This window comes from Mustela nigripes, chromosome 2 (assembly GCF_022355385.1).
Source record: "Mustela nigripes isolate SB6536 chromosome 2, MUSNIG.SB6536, whole genome shotgun sequence".
In the NCBI taxonomy this organism is placed as follows: Eukaryota; Metazoa; Chordata; class Mammalia; order Carnivora; family Mustelidae; genus Mustela; species Mustela nigripes.
In genome coordinates, this window is record NC_081558.1 from 19541785 (window position 1) to 19563494 (window position 21710).

The following is a 21710-nucleotide window of genomic DNA, read 5'->3' on the forward strand; positions in this document are numbered from 1 at the left end:
ATGAATGCCCTGCCAGTTCTTTTGTTCAGCTTGGGGAATGTTTATTTTATCCCAGGAAGCCACCTCCACAATAAGCCGCTGCCTGCGGCCTGGGCCAGCTTCAGCCAGGACATGGGGCCAAGCTGCATTTGGTGGGGGAGAGGGGTCCTGTGATGATGCAAGCTGGCTGGGCAAGCAGGGGAAACTGAGGCAGGAGTAGGGCAATGGGGTGGAAGAGCCAGGAAGGATGAAAGAAATAACGGTAAGGGGGTGCCTGGGTGGCTCAGTCGGTTAAGTGTCTGCCTTTGGCTCAGGTCACAATCTCAGGGTCCTTGGATCAAGTCCCATGTCAGTCTTCCTGCTCTGTGGGGAGACTACTTCCCCCTCTGCTTGTGCTCTCCCTTTCTCTAGCAAATAAATAAATAAAATTTTTAAAAATAAATAAATAACGGTAGGTACCCGTGATGCTAACCACGTGGTGTTCTCTCCAAGGCCTTTCCAAACCCTCTCCAAGGGTTTCTCCCTGATTTTCCTGTGCGGCTTCCCATCACTTAGGAGCAGGATGAAGCTGGAGCCTGGCTCTTCCTGATGTCTGAGCCCATCCAGGGACTGAGAGAGCAAAGGGTGGGTTGAAGGAATCAGGCACAGGTCTCTCCCATGAGCTCGGGACAGGGTTCCAGGATCCTACAGTGCTGGCCTTAGCCTTCCCACCCTCATTTCCTAAGGAGAGGGCTGAGGTCACCTGGGTGGGCTTCTCATGCTCTCTGCTTTTGGAAGCGACAGCATTGAAGTTTGACTGTTCTAAATGCATCCCTCCATCACCCCAGTCCTCCACTGCTCAGGGTCCCCTAGGAAGGTCTCTCCTTTTGGAGAAGGAAAGCTAGGGTCCAAGAGAAGAAAGGCTCCTGTGTCCAGGGTGCTCTGGGATTTGGATCTTCTCTAAATCCAGGCTTGACTGGCGTGCTCTCTGGGAAGGGACACTCGGCAGGTGGAGGCGAATGGGTGGGTAAGTGCCGGTCACTCCCTGCCCACCCAGCTCAGCCCAGCCTCCAAGCCTTGGGAGATTAAAGGCCCAGGATAGTGCCACCGCTTATATCATCCACATGTGGCATCAGAGAGCCAGAGTGGTCAGGCCTTCTTGTTAGGAAGTGACGACATTGGAGGTTAGAAGAGGTCATGGCCCATTTACTTCACCCATGGGGGATCAAGAGTGGGTGAATATGGGTTGAAGTGAAGGTGCCTTTAGCCTTGATGGTGCATTGCCCCACCCCCAGGCCCACTTGTATGGTGGGGGTGGGGTAAGGACCTGCCCTTGCCCCCCCCCCCCCCACCAGGAGCTTGCTGGCCAACTAATCTGGGCTTGGGGGGGTTGGTGGTGGCTAGGAGATTCAGAATAAGGAGGAAGGAGAGGGAGGGTGAGGGGAAGCCCAGAAGCTTGGAGACCAGAGGTGGCACCGGGGAGCTAGGTAGAGGTGACCTGTTTCTGACAGCTGCACTGGGATTTGGAACCAGCAAACCAGAGAGGGTGGGTGGGGGGGGCAGTATTCCAGATGAGCCAGGAGGAAGAAGGTAGGAAGACCCAAAGCATGAACTTGAGCTCAGAGTCCTGCATTTGGGATCTCTGTTTTCCAGGAAATGGGAACTGCCTTATTCCTGAGAAGGGACTGGGAAGTGGCTACTTCGGGAGCTGGGAGGTCCTGGAGGTTGGCTATCCCATCAGCTGGCTAGCATTTGGCATTCAGAGAGAACGGAGCGGGTCCTATTCTTGCCAAGAACCCATCTGAGGCCCAGCCCGAGTCAGCCAGCGCGGGGCTGGGGGCCTCCGGCTGTGGTCCTTCCAGGTCCAGCCGAGCCTCCGATGGGCCTGCCGCTAGCTGGGCCTCAGCAGCCCAGGCCCTGTCTCTGGTTCCCTGGCAGGACGCCCGCCCCTCCCTCCCTGGCTCCAGCTTCCCTTGGCACTGAGCGAGGAGCTGGTGCATGCTCAAGGAGTAAATCATGTTCCTTGGCAGCCCCCGCTGCTTCGTAATCGTAAAGAATTTAAAGAGAAACCGCCAAGATAAAAATCTCGTCCCAGCCCATAAAGGTATCTTTCACCCTGTGGCTTGGGAGGCAGCGGCCTCAGAGTGGGCTCCTGGCTGTCTGCACCTGCCTGTCTGCACCTCCAACCCTGTGACCCCTCCAGAGGGGGCGGATGCCTGGAGGGTGTCTTCAGAGCTGTGGGTACTCTGCCCCTCCTCCCCAGGAGACCTCTTGCTCCTGCCCCAGGACTTAAATTTGGGAGATTGTGAAGGTGGTGATGGTGGTGTTTGAAAGGGCTGTCCCTGAAGGCCGACCAACCTCCATTCTGCCCCTGGGAGCTGTGTGACCTCGGGCAGGTGGCTCAGCCCCTCTAGGACCTGGTCTCCATACGTGGGAACAGCAGTAGCCCAGTGGGGGCGACATTCTGAGGGCTCAAGCCATTTTGCCAACATCCCGGCCACTGAAGATCTTGAGCAGTGTCCCTGGGACTCTCTGTGTCCCTTCTGTGTTGTCTGTCAAATGGGTATAAGGACGGAGCTGAACTCACCGTGCTGCAGGAGGGTTCACTCTGTGGTTGCAGTTCCAGCCCCAGGGAAGGAAGTCTCAGGAACTAGGAACCATCCTGGTGGGGGCAGAGGGGCGGCGGTGGCAGAGGGGCGAGGGCGGTTCCTGGGGGAAGCCCAAGGAGTCCCGCACTGCTTCACCCGTCCCTCTAGATTTCTAACCATTGGTGAAGGTGACTGTGTTTGGAAAGGACTGCAGGAGGTACCCTGAGCCCTGTGCCAGGCAGAGATAGGATGCCCTTGCCGTGGGCATCCTGTCTGGCTCCCTGGAGGAGGCTGCCTTTCAGACAGGAGAAGAGAGACCGTGGGAGGGAAGAGCAGGAGCAGGGAGGCATGTGTGGCATACCACCTGCGGGGAGGGCAGAATCCTGTGGGGAGTGTTTGCACTTGCTCCTTGTGGTTTTCAAGCTCTTTGTTCCTCTTGACAGAGGCAGCATGTACACACTGTGAGGGAAATCCAGTGAGAGAGAGGCACTGGAGAGGGGATGCCTTGGAGGGAGCTCCTTCCGCCTAGATGAGCTGCCCACTCTGATGGGGCCCTGTTAGCAGCCTCAGTGACCCCTCCTGGAGTGCCATCCCGGCCCGGGCAGCCTGTGCTGGGGACCCAGACGTGGGTTGGTCACTTGGGCATCTGTATCACGGGGCTGAGAGCAAGGTTTCCCAGTCTGGCCTGGTGCTGTCCTGGGAATCTGAGCCCTGTCTCAAGGGAGCCCTTGGAGTTTTGGAGAAGCAGAGAAGATTCCTGCTGCATTTTTCTTAGAAATAGCAAGAGGGCCTTTGCCAGAGGCCTGGATGCCAGAAGGCTCCGGTCTGAATCCAAAGCTCAGCTCACGTGGGTGCCAAAGCTTGGCAGGCCTGCAGCCACCCCCCACCCCCAACGTACCCCAGGCTGCTGAGTGGTCTCAGGCCAGTGTCTCCAGAGCGTGGAGGCCTTCTAGGCTCCAGACCCTGACCACTGGTCCTGACCCAGCAAAGAATGGGCCTGGGTGGTGGCTGCTGTCCTAGGATTCAGGAGGCCTGTCTGCGGGGGAGGGAGGTCTCAGCTAGGCTGGCTCATGGCCTTCTCACTGGGGCTGCTGGCAAGTATGGCCCTCTGCTCCATCTCCGGGCAGGGACAGCCCCAAAGCAACAGCCCCTCCAAGGATCAGGAAGTCTTTGGGGCATGAGGCCTCAGCTCCAGACCCCCCTGCCCCCAGTCATCTTCCTTCCTTCCTTTCCTTCATCCCCCCTTGCCTCTACCCCCTCCCATCCTCACCCTGACCCCTCCTTGGCTTCCTACCCGGACATGCTCTTTCCTCTGAGGTCCCTGCGCCCAGCCAAGAGCCATGTTTCTTTCCACGTCGGGCTCAGGGCTGATGCTCTCATTTCCCTCCCTGGGCAGAGTCTGCTGCCTGTGTGGCTGCTGCTCAGCCAGCCTGACGGGCCCTGGAGGTTAGACTCTACTGTTGTCAGGGGAGCAGCTAGAACTCGGGGGGCGGGGATTGTGGGCTCCTGCGGCACCCCAGGCAGCCTCTGCCCAGGGCTGCTGCCTGCTCCAGCACACCCTCCTGTTCCAGCACCAGGCCCGTGTGGAGAACTCGCTGCCTTCCTAGACAGGTGACTGGCTGAGTCCTGCTTGGCCTCCAGACTCTGTCTAACCAGATCAGCCAAGGCCAACCCTGAATACACATCTGTCTGTTCGATGCCTCAGTTTCCCTGTCTGAATGTTGGGGAGGGGACTAAAACTGTCTGGGACATCCTGGGAATCTCTGTGTGAGCAATGTGAAGGCATACAGGGACCCCAGGAATCCAAGGAGGGCAGCAGAGATGGGGGCCGGTTGCTGGGCTGGGGGAGGGCCTCGACACCCACCAGCCTGTCAGTTCTGTCCTGGCCTGTCCGTCTGGTTGATTTATCGGAGTAAATGAGCCATGGAGAGTTTGTTGTCTTTTGCAGTCACGGGGAGGAGGAGGTGGTGGGGGAAGGAGTGAGGGGTTTCCGGGCTAGGTCTGGAATGTGGGAGGCGGGGTGGGTCCCCGAGGCCTGTGGAACTGGAAGCAGGATCCACTCTCCACACCTGAGAAATGGATCAGTGTGACCCTGCCCTTAGGGCCGACTGTCTTTCCACCCCCTTTACCCTTCTTGGGGTACATTCCTTGCCTGGAATGTACCCTAAGCTTCTTGCCTGGCCCAGGCCACTGCCTCCCATCCCATTCCCAGGGGCTGCCCTGCCCCTACAGGCCAGCTATCCCCCTGCACTGTGTCCGAACTGAACAAGATCTCTGAGCTTTGCCTAGCTGGTGAAGGCCCAAAGGTGTCCTCATAGACGGCAGTGCGGGCCAAGAAGGATCCACACCAGACCTCCCGGCCTCCTGAGGCACTGGGTCAGACCTAGAATGATCAGGCGCCATGGAGCCCTGGGGGGACTTAGGCTGGAGAGCCCCCTACCTGCTGGGCCACAGTGGTCAAAAGCCATTGGACGTCCTTGCACAAGAGAGGTGTAGAACCATGGGTTTCTGGCTGGCATGTGTGCCATGGTGTGGTCCTGCTGCCCCTTCCCTCCTGGTTTCTTCTGGGTCAGGATGAGCTGTGCCCCCAGCCTGTCCCTTCCTGGGCGGAGCAGGCGGGCACTGGGGCGGAACGGGCGTGGGAACAGCATGGCTGAGCCTGCTGGCCCCTAGGCCCCAGGTCTCAGCCCCCAGCCCCCAGGCCGCAGTCAGCAAAATGGGAGGGCTTTACAGTGGAGCTTTAGCCCAGCTGGGTGGCTCCAGCTCAGCTCTGGCTTGGTGTTTACCGAACAGCTGGGATGTTTACAGTAGCCCTTAAGAGGGGGCCCCTAGTTCCAGAGGATTTCCCAACTCTAGGGTCCCACTGGGGCTCTTCAGACTTCACCACTTTCCCACACCGCTTGGGACAGCACGTCAGGGAGGTAGGGACCACAGCCATCCCTACCCTCCTCAGCCCAGGCTGGACCAGTGTCACAACACCTGCCCCTCCACGCACCCCCCCCCCCCGCCGCCCTCCCACCACCCCCTACCACTTGTGTTCCTCTCCCCCAGGAGCCAACATTCCCAGGAAGTGGTGCTCTAGATGGTGAAATACGGTAACTGGGTCCCCAGTTCAGACTTTTAAATTAAATTCAATCAGAGCAGTTATTGAATATAAACACGCGGAGTCATTTACATGTTAATTATGTTGAATGGACTACGAGGCCATAATTAGTTGCTAATTGGGTGAGAGCGGCTGTAATTGGTTTTGTTGGCACCGACCTGGCTCACCTGCCTGGGGGGAAGGGGGGTGTATGTGGATGGCTCCAGGGGATTTTCTGGGTCTCCAATCTGGAAAGCCTGGCCCAGGGATGGGATTGGAGGGGATAGATATTGAGGGGTTTGGGGCTGAGGAACTGGAGCCTACCCCCCAGGGAGGAGGCAGCTTAAGCCTCAGGCAAAACTCTGGATCTGGTTTCTAGGGATTCCCATCTAGAACATTTCTGGGATAGAAAAGGGACTGGGAGAGCAAGCCCCTGATCATCAGTGACAGCCTCCCCTGCCCGGCTCCATGTGGGACCTGACCCTGAACAAATGGTAAATACCCAAGGGAGTCCGTGGGAGCACAAGTCAGATGTCTCCCTGGTATACCCTTGCAGATGCTGGGGCCGTGGATTGGCCTGACCAGTGCTGGGGTCCCGGCACTGGGGTGTGAATGAGGTGGGTGCGCTGAGCGGAGTGGGGAAAAAGGTGCCTGCAGAGGCTTCAGGGGCCGCCCTGCCCCCAGCTCGGCCTGGCTGGGGCTCTCAGGGTTGTAGGGCTGTGGCCAGGGGCTGAGGCCTTCCGGCTGGCCGCTCATTAAAAGAGGATTAGGCCAGGAGCCAGGGGGCCAGCCCAGGCCCCAGGCCTTCCTCTGGGGCCCCTCACAGCTTTGGGGGCATAATAAAGGTCTGCCCCCACCACACTGAATCCATGGGGACATCCAGTAGGACTGTCTAGGCCCTGCCACTGCCACTGCCACTGCTGCCCCCTCCTTGTTCACCTCTGTTTCCTTCCTCAGAAGGGCAGGAGGACAGAACTCTGATGGAGACCCTGGCCAGCACCCCCACCTCTCACCTCCAACCTCATTGCTCTTCAGCTCAGAGATTAGGGCTGCACTGGCCTACGTGAGGTCAGAGGTCAGGGCTGGGCTGTAGGGACCTGCCTGTCACCCCCCAGTACCCAAGCACAGCATGGGGAGGTGACACTGTCAGTCAGGACCTGCTGCTTTGTGTGGCTGTAACCAAGGGGGCGGGGTGCACACCTCTGCTTCAAGAACCCCTTTTGACAGCAGCCCCTGCCTCACTGGCCACAGAGCCGGTGTCCTAGAGACGGGCAGCAGGGGTCAGCAGCAGGGGTCAGGGCCGCCCACTTGGGGTCTGCGGGAGAGGGCCGCGGACACACCCCCTCAGTGAGGTCCACACCCACTAACTCCTTTAAAGTAAGGCACCCGCTGCTTCCCCCAGGGGAGGAAACAGAGATTCCCCCCGCCTCCCAAGACTAAACCCCTGGGCACTGAGAATGTTCCTGCCTCTGGACCTTTGCCAGGCCATTCTGGGCCAGGACCCTGAGTGTCTAATGGCCATGGGGAAGTTCTAGAGGCTGGGAACGGCTGCGGAAATGAGGTGTCTGATGCCAGAAAAGGCTCTTCCTTCCCGATGACGGGAAAAGCCTTCCCGGATGTCGCCCCACCCAACGTGTGCCCGGCCTGGATGAGGGTATGGGGGTGGGGAGCCCTTCCCAGGAGGCATTACTACGCACACCATCCTCTCTCCCCAAGGTCAAAGCTTATCCAGACTTGAGTTTCAATATCCACAAAACTTTTGATTGTGCCTCAGCCCCCCTCCTTGGTACTGCCATGGAGATGGGAGTGGGGTGACACTCCTGCTGTCAGAGCTGGGCCTGGGACACATGGAACGGAGTAGAGAACAGCCCTGAGGACGTGGCCACGCCAGGCCCATGTCACCTCCCTCCACCCCTCCACAGATGCCCCCTAGGCCCAAGTCTATGCTCCTCAGTGGGGCTGGGGGCCAGGAGCATCTAGCCTTGTTGACGGGGCAGGTATCTGAGCAGGAAACCCAGGGCTACTCGGCTACTTCCTGACCTGACCCTGGCTTCTTGGAGGAATGAAGGCCTCTGGCTCCTTTGCCCTATGGCAGGGTGGGGAGGGGGTGGTGACAGGACACTAGTTTCACTCCTTGCCCCGTGACTGGAGGTGAGCACCCCTCTCCCCTGGGCTTCAGTCTTCCCTGTCTGGAGTTGGGGTACAGAGCTGTCATGGAGCCCCTTGTTTTAATTCTTTCCTACAGTCTGGCAGGAGTGAGAGGAGCACTCCAGCCCTGGGTTACTAAGTCCAGAGCCCTACACTCAGGTCACTCTGGGACCCTGGAAGAGCCATCCTTCTCCACCTCAGTTTCCCTTTCTGTAAGCTGGGTTGAGGGTGGGATAGAGATAAGCTGGAGTTAGGGGAGGGCTGGGCTGAGTCAACAGCCATTACCCCCTCTGCTCTGTACCCCAGTACTAGGAAGTGATATAGCGGGAATAGGACTGAGGGCGGACGTCCTCCAAGAGATGGTGACTCCTGGGAGCCAGCTTGCAGGGGGCAGAACTGGGAATCTCATCCATTCTCCTTTCCCCACCAAGACAGAGACAGCCCATGAAGGAGGGTGAGGAGAGGTGCCAAGGCATACTCAGCTGAGTTCAGAGCAGGACCCTCACCTGCACGGATCACATTGAACTTCAGTGCTCGGAGGGCTCAGAGATGGTCTACCTAGGAAAATGAGGACAGAGTGCCCTGACTGAAGCTATGAAGCCCTCGCCAGAGCCAAAGACTCCTGACCCTTGGTCCTACGCCTTTCCGACCCCACATGGCCTCATGGGGACTCCCCCTCAAAGTTTCCACAGTGACCAAAGCATCATGTCCTGTGACAACAGAGCCATTGACGCCATATCCCATGTCCACTGGCAGGGGTCCCGGGGGTCCTGAGTCATGTGTCCTGTCAGTGGAGGGGGAGTCACCTTAGGCCCTCAGCCTCCCAGTAGGCAGTCCCCCTCACCAGGACTGGCTTTGTCTGGGCTGCCTCTCGTTCAGCCCCAAAGGCCACGGGGACCTGGGTGGGAATCTTACCCCCATGCTCTTAGGCCCTGTTCCTTCCTTTCTCTGTGCCTTGATGTCCTCATCTGTAAATTGGATGTTGTGAGCTCAATGTTTTGCACATAATAGGTGCTTGATGAGTAAGTGGGAGGTCCCTCCATGACCACTTCTACCCAAGGGGTAGGGAGCAGGGAGTGCATGTTTAGGAGGTAGGATGTCCGATCAAGGCTAGTCTCCTGCTCCCATGTCCCTCTGCTGAGTGTCTCTCCCCTGCCTTTCCCACAAATGGGGAATGGAACTTAGAGTGCTGGGGCTCTGAGCTCTGGGGGGACTTGGGCTTGGGGCTTGGGCACTGGTTTCCGCAGAGGGGGAGGGTCCAGATTACAGAGGCCCAAGACTGGGCAGGGATGGAGGGTAGGGATTTTGACTGCTTGTGTCCCTGGGGCTAGATGTTTGGAGATTTCCACTACCCCAGGTACCTATGTCTGAAGGTACCCACTTGAGCCTCTGCCTCCCTCCCCTCCATTGTCCGCCAAATGCCTCCTAACCCAGTAGGACCGGTAAGGGGACAACCCAAGGCCATGACCCCAGCTGGGGTATAAATAACCCCTGGCGGGCTGTCCGAGCCTGGGGGGGCTCCGCTGGCAGCCCCATTTCCTCTCTGGCTGCTTCCTGGCCCTGGGGGTGGGGGGAGTGTTTACTTTCCTGTTGTCACTATGGCTGGGTGGCCAGGCGGGGGACTCCAAGTGGCCCAACAACAGGTGCAGGACAGGTGCCCAGGCTGCCCTGCCCGGGACTTCAGAGGCACCGCCGGACAGGCGGGCAAAGCCGTAGCCAGGCAGGGATCGGCCCTTTGATCCCTTGGCGTCCCTGCGTCCCAGCGGTTGGCCAAGGTCATCACCTGTATTCTCTCATTGCCACATGGGGCTGGGCAGGGCAAGGCCTTTGCTCGCCTCCCAGCCCCTCAGATGTAGGCTCTAGGTCTACTGTGGGAGTCTCCTGGCTCCCAGCGCCACCCACCTCCCAATCTTAGCACAATCCTGGAGCTCCCACCTGAAGCTGCTCTCAGGCATAGCCCCTCTAGCTCTGCTCCAGGGTCCCGAGCACACAACCAGGGTCAGGGTCAGCCAGGCCCCTCAGAGACAGCTGCCTGAGTCAAGGTCGACCTTGACTTGACTGATGGGATGGGGCCACCTGCTGGTCCTACCTTCTGGCAGCATCTAGGGCACATGATCCCAGCTGTTCTCCCTCCCCAGACCTACCTCCTGACTGCCCCACCTGGGAAATGGGTTCCCAACTACTGGGCAGGGAGATGAGAACTGTATGGTGGTGGCCTTCATGGGTGCCTCATCTGATGCCACTCGGGTATGCACATGTGCATATCCCCGTGCTGGTGAATATTCATCACCTCATTACAATCTTCCCTCTTCTGCTGAGCTGAAGACAGCTGGGGGTGGGGTGAGGAGGGGCTTGCCCTTGGCTCTCCCCACTTCCAGAACAAACTTCCTAAGTTTTCTGGAGTCCTGTGTTTGTCTGTCACTGGCCAAGTTCCTTCCTGTCCTTCATCTCCAGGAAGGAGGACTTTCCCCCAGCAATCTGGGGGCGGAAGGGCCAGGGCCGCCAGACTTATGCGGAAGAGAAACTAAGGACTCCGCTGGACCCTGCCCCCCCAGCCTTGGGACACTGTAGCAGTAGGGGGGAACTTTCCTGGGAAAGACTGTTCCTGACTGGTTCAAAGTAGCCTGAGAATTCCACCTTTAGCATCCCAGTGGGATCTGGGGGGAAGCCCAAGTTCTGTGGTACAGTATTGCTCCAAAGAGGGCTGTCCGGTGTCCTGGCTGACCAGCTTCAGATGAGGCACGGACCATGCTATGTGTCAGCTTCGCCCTGACTGGTGGGCAGCCGGGGTGAGGATAAAGCATCCCGGCCCTGTGCGAGCGTCTGCAGGCTGTCCTGGAGGCACCTGCCCCCCCCCCTCCTGCTCATTAACCCTTTTAGGCCCCTGTGGGAAGCAGGCCCCACCCTGAGCGTGGGAGCATTAGCCCCCACTAGAGCAAAGACTCTTTGATGCCATCACGCGCCCTGGCCCGCACCCACTGCCCTTTCATTGGGACCCAGAGACTGGCTGGGGCTGCTGATGAATCAGGGCTTTAGCTTTGGGTGTGGTCCCTTCCCTGGCCTGCCCACCTGCCCCACTTTCTCCTCCCAGCATCTCAGGGACTAAGGAGGGAGCTAAGTAGGCCCCCAGGGCCGGGTCGGTGTTGGGGCTGGAGGGGGGTGGAAGCTGGGGGTTTAAGATCATGGCGTGGTGGAGGTCCTCCCTCTGTCAAAGATGGCATGTCTCGATGGTCTCCAAGGAGCCTAACTGCTGCCCTGCCCTCCGCCCACAGAGCTTAAGGCCACAGGCACTGCCCACTTCTTCAACTTCCTGCTCAACACAACAGACTACAGGATCCTGCTCAAAGACGAGGACCACGACCGCATGTACGTGGGCAGCAAGGACTACGTGCTGTCCCTGGACCTGCATGACATCAACCGTGAGCCCCTCATTGTAAGGGCCAGCCAGGTGTGGGGTTGGAGGGGTGCGGGGTGTGGGGCCCGGGGGCTGGAAGCCCTGTCCAGCAAGCCGCCCCCTCTGACCCCCGTTTCTGGCAGATCCACTGGGCAGCCTCCCCACAGCGCATTGAGGAGTGTGTGCTCTCAGGCAAGGATGGCAATGTGAGTGCTTGGGCGGAGGGGGGCAGTCTTACAGGGGGGGTGGAGGGGGGCGGTCTTACAGGGGGCGGTGAGAGGCAGGGGACCTCGGGGAGGCAGTGGGGCGGGCAGGCATCTGGGCACCTCTTTGGCTTTCCCCAGGGTGAGTGCGGGAACTTCGTCAGGCTCATCCAGCCCTGGAACCGAACGCACCTGTACGTGTGTGGGACCGGTGCCTACAACCCCATGTGCACCTATGTCAACCGCGGCCGCCGAGCCCAGGTGAGCCGCACCCGGCCCAGCCCTGTGCCACCCCATCAGTAGCCACACGCCAGGGCTCTGATGGGAGGCTGACCTTGAGCCCCAGGCCTGCCACTGCCCAGCCCGGGGACCCTGGGTGAGTGACTCCTTTCACTCCCTCACCTGGAGATGGGGCTAACAGCTGCCTTTCTCACAGGTCGATGTGAGGAGGCCTCAGTGAGCAGCCGCTCCCAGACCTCTTAGCACTGTGCCTGTGGACCGTGCCCCTGCCGCCAACCTAGAGGGCCTGGCGGGGGCCTCAGCATCAGGAGGCTGGACACCGGGGTCCCCTTCTGCCACAGGGCTGGGAGGAGAGCTGCCCCTTCCCCAGCTCCGTCCCGCCCTGCCCGCTTCCGCCCTCTCTCATTTCCATGTGGGCATGTGTGTGAGCTGGTGTGACCTTGTAGGACGTGTGTGAGAGTGAGTGGACTTAGGGACATGTGTGTGTGTGGGTGCGTGCCAATCTGTGCATATGTGTGCACGTGCAAGGGCGTATGTGTGCTCTGGGGGCCCGGGCGCTCATGTGTGCTCCTGGCATGTGCACTGTGAGAGGCTGGCAGCCCGAGCCCGCTCCCCCAGCCCCGGCCACCCCCGGCTCTAACCCCTGTTCCTCGTCTTCTCAGGCTACGCCTTGGACCCAGACGCAGGTGGTGAGAGGCCGAGGCAGCAGAGCCACGGATGGTGCCCTCCGCCCGACGCCCACAGCCCCACGCCAGGTGGGACTCAGCCCTCTAGGCCCCTGCCAGGCAGCACTGCCTCTGAGCTGAACTACCCCTGGACCTGACCTGCCAGCCAGGAGCCCCCACCCCATGCGAGCCTTCCGAGGGTCTTCCTCAACTCTGGGCCCCCCAACCCGCTCCTTCCCCACACTGCGCCCTCAGGTGCCGAAGGCATTCCCAGCTGGCTTCGGTGTCAGTCCATGAGTCCCTGTAGGCAGGAGATCATGAAGCCACCAGGTGCAAAGAGAGCCTTGGGCCTCAGAACACGTGTGTACACAGGCATGAGCCTACAGCAACAAAAACATGTGGGCACATGTTGTACTCTCCCACATACACCTTAGTCAGCATCCGGGGTCTGAACATGGCACATGTCTGTGGCCTGACATATTACTCTCTCCTGTCCATGCCCCAGGCCTACACGGGTCACAGGCAGACACAGGTGTCCTGCACACCCACCGGCTGGAAACTGCTCCCCTGGGGCCGAAGAGGCGGAGCTGTCTGCCCTCTAGTCAGGAACTGGGACTGGGCTGGAGGAGGGCCAGAGGGGGACTTGGGGAACTGGGGCTGGGTGGGGGCGGGCAGGGGAGCCAGGGCTGCCGGTGAGTGAGAGCAAGTGGTCACGTGAGCATGTGTGTCTGTGGCAGGGAGTGCAGAAATGTGGGATGGCTCAGACCGCATGTGTGCGCAGGGTGTGAGTGGCGGGTTCCATGTGCTGATGGTGGTGTGTGCTGAGCTGTGTGTGCAGTCCCATGTGCGCAGAAAGTCATGTGTGCCGAGCGTAACTGGAAGTGGGCCTGTGTACACCTTCCCATCACCATCCTTGCCCCTTGCCGCCACCTCCTCCCTGCCTCTGCGCCCCTCTCTTTCCCCTCCCTTCTCCCCATGAGCTCATTCTGGTCCCAACGCCTTATCAGCCTTTCTGCTGGCATCCTCAGGGCTGGGCTGGGAGGCACGGAGGGCTTGGTGAATGCCGTGTAGTCTGGGCTGGACCTCTCAACTCCTGACTCATTGGGGAGACATGGGGAACTGGGGGCTCTGCTGAAGGGCAGGGGAAAGGCCATGGCCCTTTCATCTGTCCTGAGGACCCCAGGTAGGACATAAAGTCTGGGGACACAGTACCCTCAGGGCCCTTTGGCCTGATGGGACCTGGCAACAAAGGTCAGGGCCGCAGGCCCTTGGGAGTACCTCCTGCCCTGGTCAGGTTGGCAGCCCCATCTTGACCCAGGACAGGCGGCCACAGCGGCCAGCCTCTCTGGCCCCAGGGGCCCTAACCAGAGTCTCCCTGACCCAGTTGGCATGGGGGGGGGCTTTAGCCCCTGATTCTCAGGTCTTATCTGATACCTGGGACCAGGAATCATCTCCTTGGAATGTGCATCATGACCCTTCCCCAGGAAGACCTGGCTGGACAGTTAAAACCCAAGGATATCTGGGGAGTGAAGAGATATGGCTTCAGGGTGTCTCCAGCGGGCTTGCGCTTACCCTGGGGACATGATGACCCTTAACCTTCCTGGCTGCGGGACCAGCTTGGACAATGCTGAGCTCCCCTCTGCCCTGCAGGATTACATCTTCTACCTGGAGCCGGAGAGACTCGAGTCAGGGAAGGGCAAGTGTCCGTACGACCCCAAGCTGGACACAGCCTCAGCCCTCATCAGTGAGTGCCACTACCCCATCCTGGTTCTGTAGCCGTAGTGGGTGGCCTCTGCCTCTGGAATAGGGAGCGTGGCACCAACACTTTCCCCATAGCAGAGACTGTGACCATGCCACCCCTGAACCCTCCCATAGGGCCATACCCAGCAGGGGGCGGGGTAAGGACCAGAGCCTGGTGTGAGCTGCAGGGAAGAGACTGGTGGTGTGAAAGTCTCTCTAGCCCCTCCGATGGGAGTACTAAGGGGGCCAGATCCTACCCTGAAACGGGCTGTGCAAAGGTCTTCCCCAGGCTGTCTGAGAAAAAAGATGAGCTTGGTCTGTACTGGGAGCCGCAGAAGGCGGGGTGTTTCCATACATGTTAGTGTGTCTGGGAGGCCGGGAGAGTCCCACAGGGGAACACAGATGGAGTCCTGACTCCCTCACCAACTAGGGGGTCAGGGTTTGTTTCTGGTCTGGCCAGGTGTCTAGGAGAGTTAGGGAAAAGTTCTCTGAGGAGGAGTCCTATCTGGTGCCTCAGGAGCAGCTGCTGCCCCTACCCCCAAGTTGGGCAACCTGGCCCTGGGCCCTGTTCTCTGCCTGTTTGCTGGCTGCTGGACCCAGTGTGCCCCTCAGAGCAACTCCTGGGCACTGTGCCACCTTCAAGCCTGGGAAAGACCTCCGGGCAGGGGTTAGACGTTATCTTGTTATCTTCCCCCTCTTGCCTACCCTGATGGTGGCTCCCCGACTAGGGGTCTGATGGGGGAAAGCAGGGCCTGTCCTGGGCACGTCTAGAAGGAAGACACAGAGTGGTATGTCAGAGCCTGCATGGTTGCTAAATTTTCTTTCTTTCTTTCTTTTCAAGATTTTATTTATTTATGTGACAGAGAGAGACACAGCAAGAGAGGGAGCACGAGCAGGGGGAGTGGGAGAGGGAGAAGCAGGCTTCCTGCGAGCAAGGAGCCCCATGCAGGGCCTGATCCCAGGACTTTGGGATCATGACCTGAGCCGAAGGCAGACGCTTAACGACTGAGCCACCCAGGCACCCCATTATTTCACTACATTTTATTATTATCTTTGTTCTTGAGGTTATTGACATGTGTTGTATTTGTGGGGTAGAAAGACTATATGGCGGTGTGGGCGGCTCTCCCCGGCTCTCCCCAGCTCCACGTGCAGTGCCCCCGGCTTAGTAGCGTGAAGGCAGCCACCGGTGGGAGCATTTATACCACAGAAATCGGCTCCCGCAACGAATCCGAGCCGATCACTGCTAACCCCAGTCCCCAGAGGCCGTTCTTCAGCCCTGACCAGCACCCCACTGGTGCGACGGTCATGCCCTGGAGAATCTGAGGGGGGAGACAGGACCCAGCCCCCGAGGTCACGGCGGTGCCCTCATTGCCCCGCCCGCCCGCCCACAGACGAAGAGCTCTATGCCGGTGTGTACATTGACTTCATGGGCACCGACGCTGCCATCTTCCGCACGCTGGGGAAGCAGACGGCCATGCGCACGGACCAGTACAACTCTCGGTGGCTGAATGGTGAGGTGGCTGAATGGTGAGGGCGGCCCATGAGACCCCAGGATGCCCCATGTCTGCGACCCCGCAGGATCCTCAGGGGGCCCTCGTTGGGGGTCTGGCTCCTCTACAGCCTGCGGCAGGGGAGGTGGCACGTCGGGGCCAGAGTGGGGGGTGTGCCTGTACCTGGCCAGGGGTTCTGTGGGGGGAGAGAGGCCTTGTTGGAGTGCCTGCCTAGCTGACCCCTGCCCGCCTGCAGACCCCTCCTTCATCCACGCGGAGCTCATCCCCGACAGCGCGGAGCGCAACGACGACAAGCTCTACTTTTTCTTCCGCGAGCGGTCGTCCGAGGCGCCGCAGAGCCCAGCGGTGTACGCCCGCATCGGGCGCATCTGCCTGGTACGCGCCCGCAGGCCCCCTACCGCTGCCCCCCCCCCACCCCCGCGCTGTCCCTCTCCACACCCGCTGCAGGCTCTAGCAGCCCTGCTCGAGCAGGGTCTCAGTGCGAGAGCCAATCTGACCCTGCCCCCTTCCCGCAGAACGACGACGGTGGCCACTGCTGCCTGGTGAACAAGTGGAGCACGTTCCTGAAGGCTCGGCTGGTGTGCTCCGTGCCCGGGGAGGATGGCATCGAGACTCACTTTGATGAGCTCCGTGAGTACCCAGCAGGCTCGCCGGATCCTCTGGCAGCTCTGGGAGGGGTGGGGGCTGGATGGGTGGGGTCAGGGCCCCTCTGGTTGGCCACCTGGGCAGGAGCGGGCAGGGTCCTGGGGCTCTTCGGGAATGCACCCTCCCAATGTCTTCTTCCTCTCCCCCCAGAGGACGTGTTTGTGCAGCAGACCCAGGATGTGAGGAACCCCGTCATTTATGCTGTCTTTACCTCCTCGGGGTGAGGCGGAGGCTGGCGGTGGCAGCGGGGCTTGGCTGCTCTGGGGGGGGCTATGGCTTTCGGAGGTCCCTAGCCTGGTGGCGGCATAGGGGCTGTGGGCAGGCTGGGGAGGGGCACTGGGCGGAGGGTCTGCCCTGCCCATGGCAGCAGCTGGCCCTGCCCACAGCTCCGTGTTCCGAGGCTCTGCCGTGTGCGTCTACTCCATGGCTGACATCCGCATGGTCTTCAATGGGCCCTTTGCCCACAAGGAGGGCCCCAACTACCAGTGGATGCCCTTCTCTGGGAAGATGCCTTACCCACGGCCCGGCACGGTGAGGGCCCCAGTCATTCCACCTTTCTTCCACCTTTCCCTTTCCTTTCTGTTTATGAGGCCTGCTCTGAGGTAGCCCCTTTGCAGATGTGGGCCCCACCATTGCAGAGTTCATAGCTAGGCAGGGGAGGCAGGCCATATACACACAAAAACCTACCATATATCCACTATTTTTTTTTTTTTTTAAAGATTTTATTTCTTTATTTGACAGACAGAGATCACAGGTAGGCGAGAGGCAGGCAGAGAGAGAGGGAGAAGCAGGCTCCCTGCTGAGCAGAGAGTCCAATGCAGGGCTCGATCTTAGGACTGGGGGTCATGACCTGAGCCGAAGGCAGAGGCTTTAACCCACTGAGGCACCCAGGTGCCCCCCCTTTCTTTTTAAGATTTCATTTATTTATTTGACAGAGAGAGACACAATGAGAGAGGGAACACAATCAGGGGGAGTGGGAGAGGGAGAAGCAGGCTCCCCACTCTGAGCCCAGTGTGGGGCTTGATCCCAGGACCTTGGGATCATAACCTGAGCCGAAGTCAGACACTTAATAACTGCGCCACTGAGGTGCCCCCCCATATATCCATTTAAATAAAGCTGACATTAAAAAACAAAACACAGGGCACCTGGGTGGCTCAGTGGGTTAAAGCCTCTGACTTCGGCTCAGGTCATGATCCCAGGGTCCTGGGATCAAGCCCCGCATTGGGCTCTCTGCTCCGCAGGGAGCCTGCTTCTTCCTCTCTCTCTGCCTGCCTCTCTGCCTACTTGTGATCTCTGTCTGTCAAATAACTAAATAAAATATTAAAAAAAGAAGTAATTTAAACAAACAAACAAACAAAACAAAACAAAACACAGGCACCAGGCCAGCTCAGTTGGTTGAGCACACAAGTCTTGATCTCGGAGTCATGAGTTTGAGCCCCACGTTGGGCACAGAGGGAACTTTAAAAAATAAATAAATAAAACAAAATGAAACGAATCATCATTTGCCCAGCACCAGTCTGTGAAGAACCCAGCCAGGATCCCAGAAGAAAGATAGTGGCTGGGTGTGGCTGCTTGGGAGCCACACCTGCAGGGGGGCAAACCTGCAGGGCAAGCTGGCATTGGCGGAGCTGATTAGTGGTGGCCAGGGAGATGAGGGCTGGGCAGGGGTGGACAGGCAGAAGGGAAAAGCACCAGGTCAGGGCAGAGCACCCTCAGAGTGTTAAGGGAACTTGGGGTTATGGTCTCTCCAGCAGGCGCCCATGGGTGTGGGCGGCAGACTGGAGGAAGGAGACAGTAGGATGGGGCATGAGGACCTGGGAAGGGAGTGTTCAGCTCTGCCTAATGCCACCACAAGGTCATGGCACACAAGGCCAGGAAGGTGGCTGCAGAATTTGGCCATGTGGGACCTTGGGACCTCGGCTAGAGCAGGGCCTTCAGAGAGGTTGGGTGAGGGGGGTGGAAAGCCCGGATGGGGGTCCTGAGGAGTGGAGCAGGTGGATGTGTTGGGGATGAACAAAGGAGAGGCCTCTTCTGGAACTGAGGGGGTCAGCAAGCCCCCGCTGGGCCTGACGCTCGTCACGTGCCTGCAGTGCCCCGGAGGAACCTTCACGCCATCCATGAAGTCCACCAAGGACTACCCTGATGAAGTGATTAACTTCATGCGCAGCCACCCGCTTATGTACCAGGCCGTGTACCCTCTCCAGAGGCGGCCCCTGGTCGTCCGCACGGGCGCACCCTACAGGCTCACCACCGTCGCTGTGGACCAGGTGGATGCAGCCGACGGGCGCTATGAGGTGCTTTTCCTGGGCACAGGTACCCACTGCTGCTCCCAGACCCTCCCACGCTGGGCCCGTTGGGCGGAGGGTGCTGATCCATTGGGTGGGAGACCTACCCTGCTGGGGGTTGCTCCAGGCTCGCCAAGGTCAACTCTGCTACCACCATCCTTTGGAGCCAGGATAGCTGAGACAAGGGGTGGAGACAGCAGGGAAACTGGGTACCCGGGGACCCGTGCAGGGTTAGGAAAAAGGGAACAGGTGGCCAACACCTGCAGGACACGTGGGTCCAAATACCGCCATACATGCTCTCATGCACACGTGTGCCCACCACACCTCCAGCCCCTCCACACAGGAGGACCTCCAGCATCCTTTTCTCAGCAGTGCCCAAAATGAGCGTCTGGGGTGAGAGGGGCAGACCCCAGCTGTGACCACTCACCCTTATCCCGGGCCCCTTCATCCGGGGGAATTTCTTCAACCTTGGTACAGAGTTTCTGCTCCACTGCCCTTGGGGGGTTGGAACCTGGTGGGGGAAGGGGCTGAGGCTAGTACCCCTTCCCCAGCGTCCTCAGCCCCACTGAGGCCCTGCCCGGCCCGTTCCAGACCGCGGGACAGTGCAGAAGGTCATTGTGCTGCCCAAGGATGACCAGGAGATGGAGGAGCTCATGCTGGAGGAGGTAGAGGTCTTCAAGGTGGGTATGGGTATGACACCCAGTCCTGTTCTTCTCACCCTGGCCCTCCTTAGTACCAGCTCCTTACCTCAGACCTCCCTCCAGATGGGGGCAGGGAAGGGGCCCCCTGTCCCCAAGGTAATCCCTGTCTTCTTCCAGGAGCCAGCACCTGTTAAGACCATGACCATCTCTTCCAAGAGAGTAAGTTTTGCTAAGGTGGGCTAGGGATAGGGATGGAGCCTGTTCTTCCTTGGGGTCATGCCCTTGGCACAAGGATTGGGAAACTGAGGCATTGAACGGGAAGGCAAGGAACCCAGCTGGCTCCTGATGGGGGCTGGCTGTGGGGAGGGAACTGACACGCCCCTTCCCCTGCCCTCAGCAACAACTATACGTGGCGTCTGCCGTGGGTGTCACCCACCTGAGCCTGCACCGTTGCCAGGCGTATGGGGCTGCCTGTGCCGACTGCTGCCTCGCCCGGGACCCCTACTGTGCCTGGGATGGCCAGTCCTGCTCCCGCTACACAGCATCTTCCAAGAGGTGTGGACCCCTTAGCCCTTGAAATCTGAGCCACCAGACCCAGGGTCCTGTCCTGTGGGTTTGGTGACTGATGTGATAGTACCCTGGGAATAATAGATGAGACTTTTCTCTCCTAGAGTCTTGGGGGTATAGGGACCTGGGGCAGGGGGCACAGCTTTCTTGAAAATACTTGATCAAGGGCACCTGGGTGGCTCAGTAGGTTAAGCCGCTGCCTTCGGCTCAGGTCATGATCTCAGGGTCCTGGGATCGAGTCCCGCATCGGGCTTTCTGTTCAGCAGGGAGCCTGCTTCCCTCTCTCTCTCTGCCTGCCTCTCTGTCTACTGTGATCTCTGTCTGTCAAATAAAACAAATAAAATCTTAAAAAAAAAAAAATACTTGATCAGGATCTATCCTCATCTAGGCGGAGCCGGCGGCAGGATGTCCGGCACGGGAACCCCATCAGGCAGTGCCGTGGGTTTAACTCCAACGGTGAGTGTGCTGTGCCAGCATGGGGCCCTGTGCAGCCCATGGAGCTGCTCCTAGCCCCCGCTCTCCCCAACTGCTGGAAGGACTCTCACATGACCCAGAGGGTAAGGGGGCTTGGGAATTGGCAATGGGCTGTCCTTAGCCACCCACTCAAGAAAGGAGTGGATGCCCAATGGTCTAGCCCTGCGTTCTTCCAGCATGGGTGCCCCTGTGTGTGCCCTTCAGCCCCTGCCCCATGCCGGCCTGCAGGCCGCCCAAGGCAATGTTGCTTTCACGCTGTGCCCTCTTGCCCTACAGCCAACAAGAATACGGTGGAGTCCGTGCAGTATGGTGTGGCAGGGAGCGCGGCCTTCCTCGAGTGCCAGCCTCGCTCGCCCCAGGCCACTGTTAAGTGGCTATTTCAGCGAGACCCCAGTGACCGGCGCCGTGAGGTAATTTCCTCCACCCCCTAGTCCTTGCTGTGGGTGCGGGAGTCCCTGCACAGTAGGAAGGCCACGTAGGTGGAAAGTGCTTTAGGAGCCCATCTGGGGTAGCCCCATTCTAAGAAAACCCTTCCAAGTTCCCCTTCCTGTGTGGAAGTCATTTCGGTGAATCGAGTTATATGGAAATGCTAGGATTTCTGTATTTTATGGAAACCACTTAAGAGATTGCCTCTTTACATGAAAATCCCATTCGTGTGCTCCGCTGGAGGTGTATACCCCATGGCATGGAAATGTCAATGTGCTCAAGCTCTACGATGTGGGAATTCCGTGGAGGAGCCCTCGTTTTATGGAAATGCGTTCCGGGCACCCCTCCCTATGCGAAGATTCTATAAGGATACTTCAGTTGGGTAATCCCATTAAAAAGAAATGCTATGCTCGAGCATTCTCTCATTGTACAGAATCTCCTCCCCATCCTTCCTCCTGAAATGAAAAAGCGTACGGATGCCCTTGTCAGATGTATGTGGAACCTTACTATGGGCTTTTCTTGCTACGTGGAAATTCCACACGGGGGCCCCTTCCACGGAATGGCCACAGAGGTGGTCTGCTCCGGGGTCCGGCTGGGTGGCAGGGAGGTCACACAGCTCTGAGCCCCGGCTCCCTGCTCCTGCAGATTCGTGCCGAGGACCGCTTCCTGCGCACAGAGCAAGGCTTGCTGCTCCGCGCCCTGCAGCCCGGGGACCGTGGCCTCTACTCCTGCACGGCCACCGAGAACAACTTCAAGCATGTCGTCACGCGGGTGCAGCTGCACGTCCTGGGCCGGGATGCCGTCCACGCTGCCCTCTTCCCACTGCCAGCGGCGAGCGCCCCACCGCCCCCCGGCGCCGGTCTTCCCACACCCCCTTACCAGGAGCTGGCCCAGCTACTGGCCCAGCCCGAAGTGGGCCTCATCCACCAGTACTGCCAGGGCTACTGGCGCCACGTGCCCCCAAGCCCCAGGGAGGCCCCAGGTGCACCCAGGCCTCCTGAACCCCAGGACCAGAAGAAGCCCCGGAACCGCCGCCATCACCCGCCGGACACATGAGGCCAGCTGCCTGAGCCTTGCGATGGACTGGCCTCGGCCTCGTCCCTTTTAATATAAAAGATATATATATATATAAATATATATATA

General features: G+C 59.3%; 1 protein-coding gene across 3 annotated transcripts in view; it reads left to right on the plus strand.

The window, feature by feature from the left end:
- SEMA3F (semaphorin 3F) overlaps window positions 1-21685 on the plus strand; it is a 29168-nt gene extending 7483 nt beyond the window's left edge. For 2 of the 3 annotated variants that reach the window (XM_059389773.1, XM_059389774.1), the window contains exons 3-19: window positions 11049-11209; window positions 11314-11376; window positions 11515-11634; window positions 12276-12368; window positions 13929-14022; window positions 15410-15529; window positions 15765-15904; window positions 16045-16159; window positions 16325-16394; window positions 16561-16705; window positions 18265-18487; window positions 19051-19139; window positions 19278-19319; window positions 19498-19655; window positions 20056-20123; window positions 20418-20551; window positions 21213-21685. In XM_059389773.1, the coding sequence (XP_059245756.1) occupies window positions 11049-11209; window positions 11314-11376; window positions 11515-11634; window positions 12276-12368; window positions 13929-14022; window positions 15410-15529; window positions 15765-15904; window positions 16045-16159; window positions 16325-16394; window positions 16561-16705; window positions 18265-18487; window positions 19051-19139; window positions 19278-19319; window positions 19498-19655; window positions 20056-20123; window positions 20418-20551; window positions 21213-21623 (2246 nt within the window). In that variant the 3' untranslated portion in view covers window positions 21624-21685. The remainder of the gene's footprint in view (window positions 1-11048; window positions 11210-11313; window positions 11377-11514; window positions 11635-12275; window positions 12369-13928; window positions 14023-15409; window positions 15530-15764; window positions 15905-16044; window positions 16160-16324; window positions 16395-16560; window positions 16706-18264; window positions 18488-19050; window positions 19140-19277; window positions 19320-19497; window positions 19656-20055; window positions 20124-20417; window positions 20552-21212) is intronic. The other variant, XM_059389775.1, reaches the window with a different exon arrangement.
- Window positions 21686-21710: the final 25 nt, after the last annotated feature.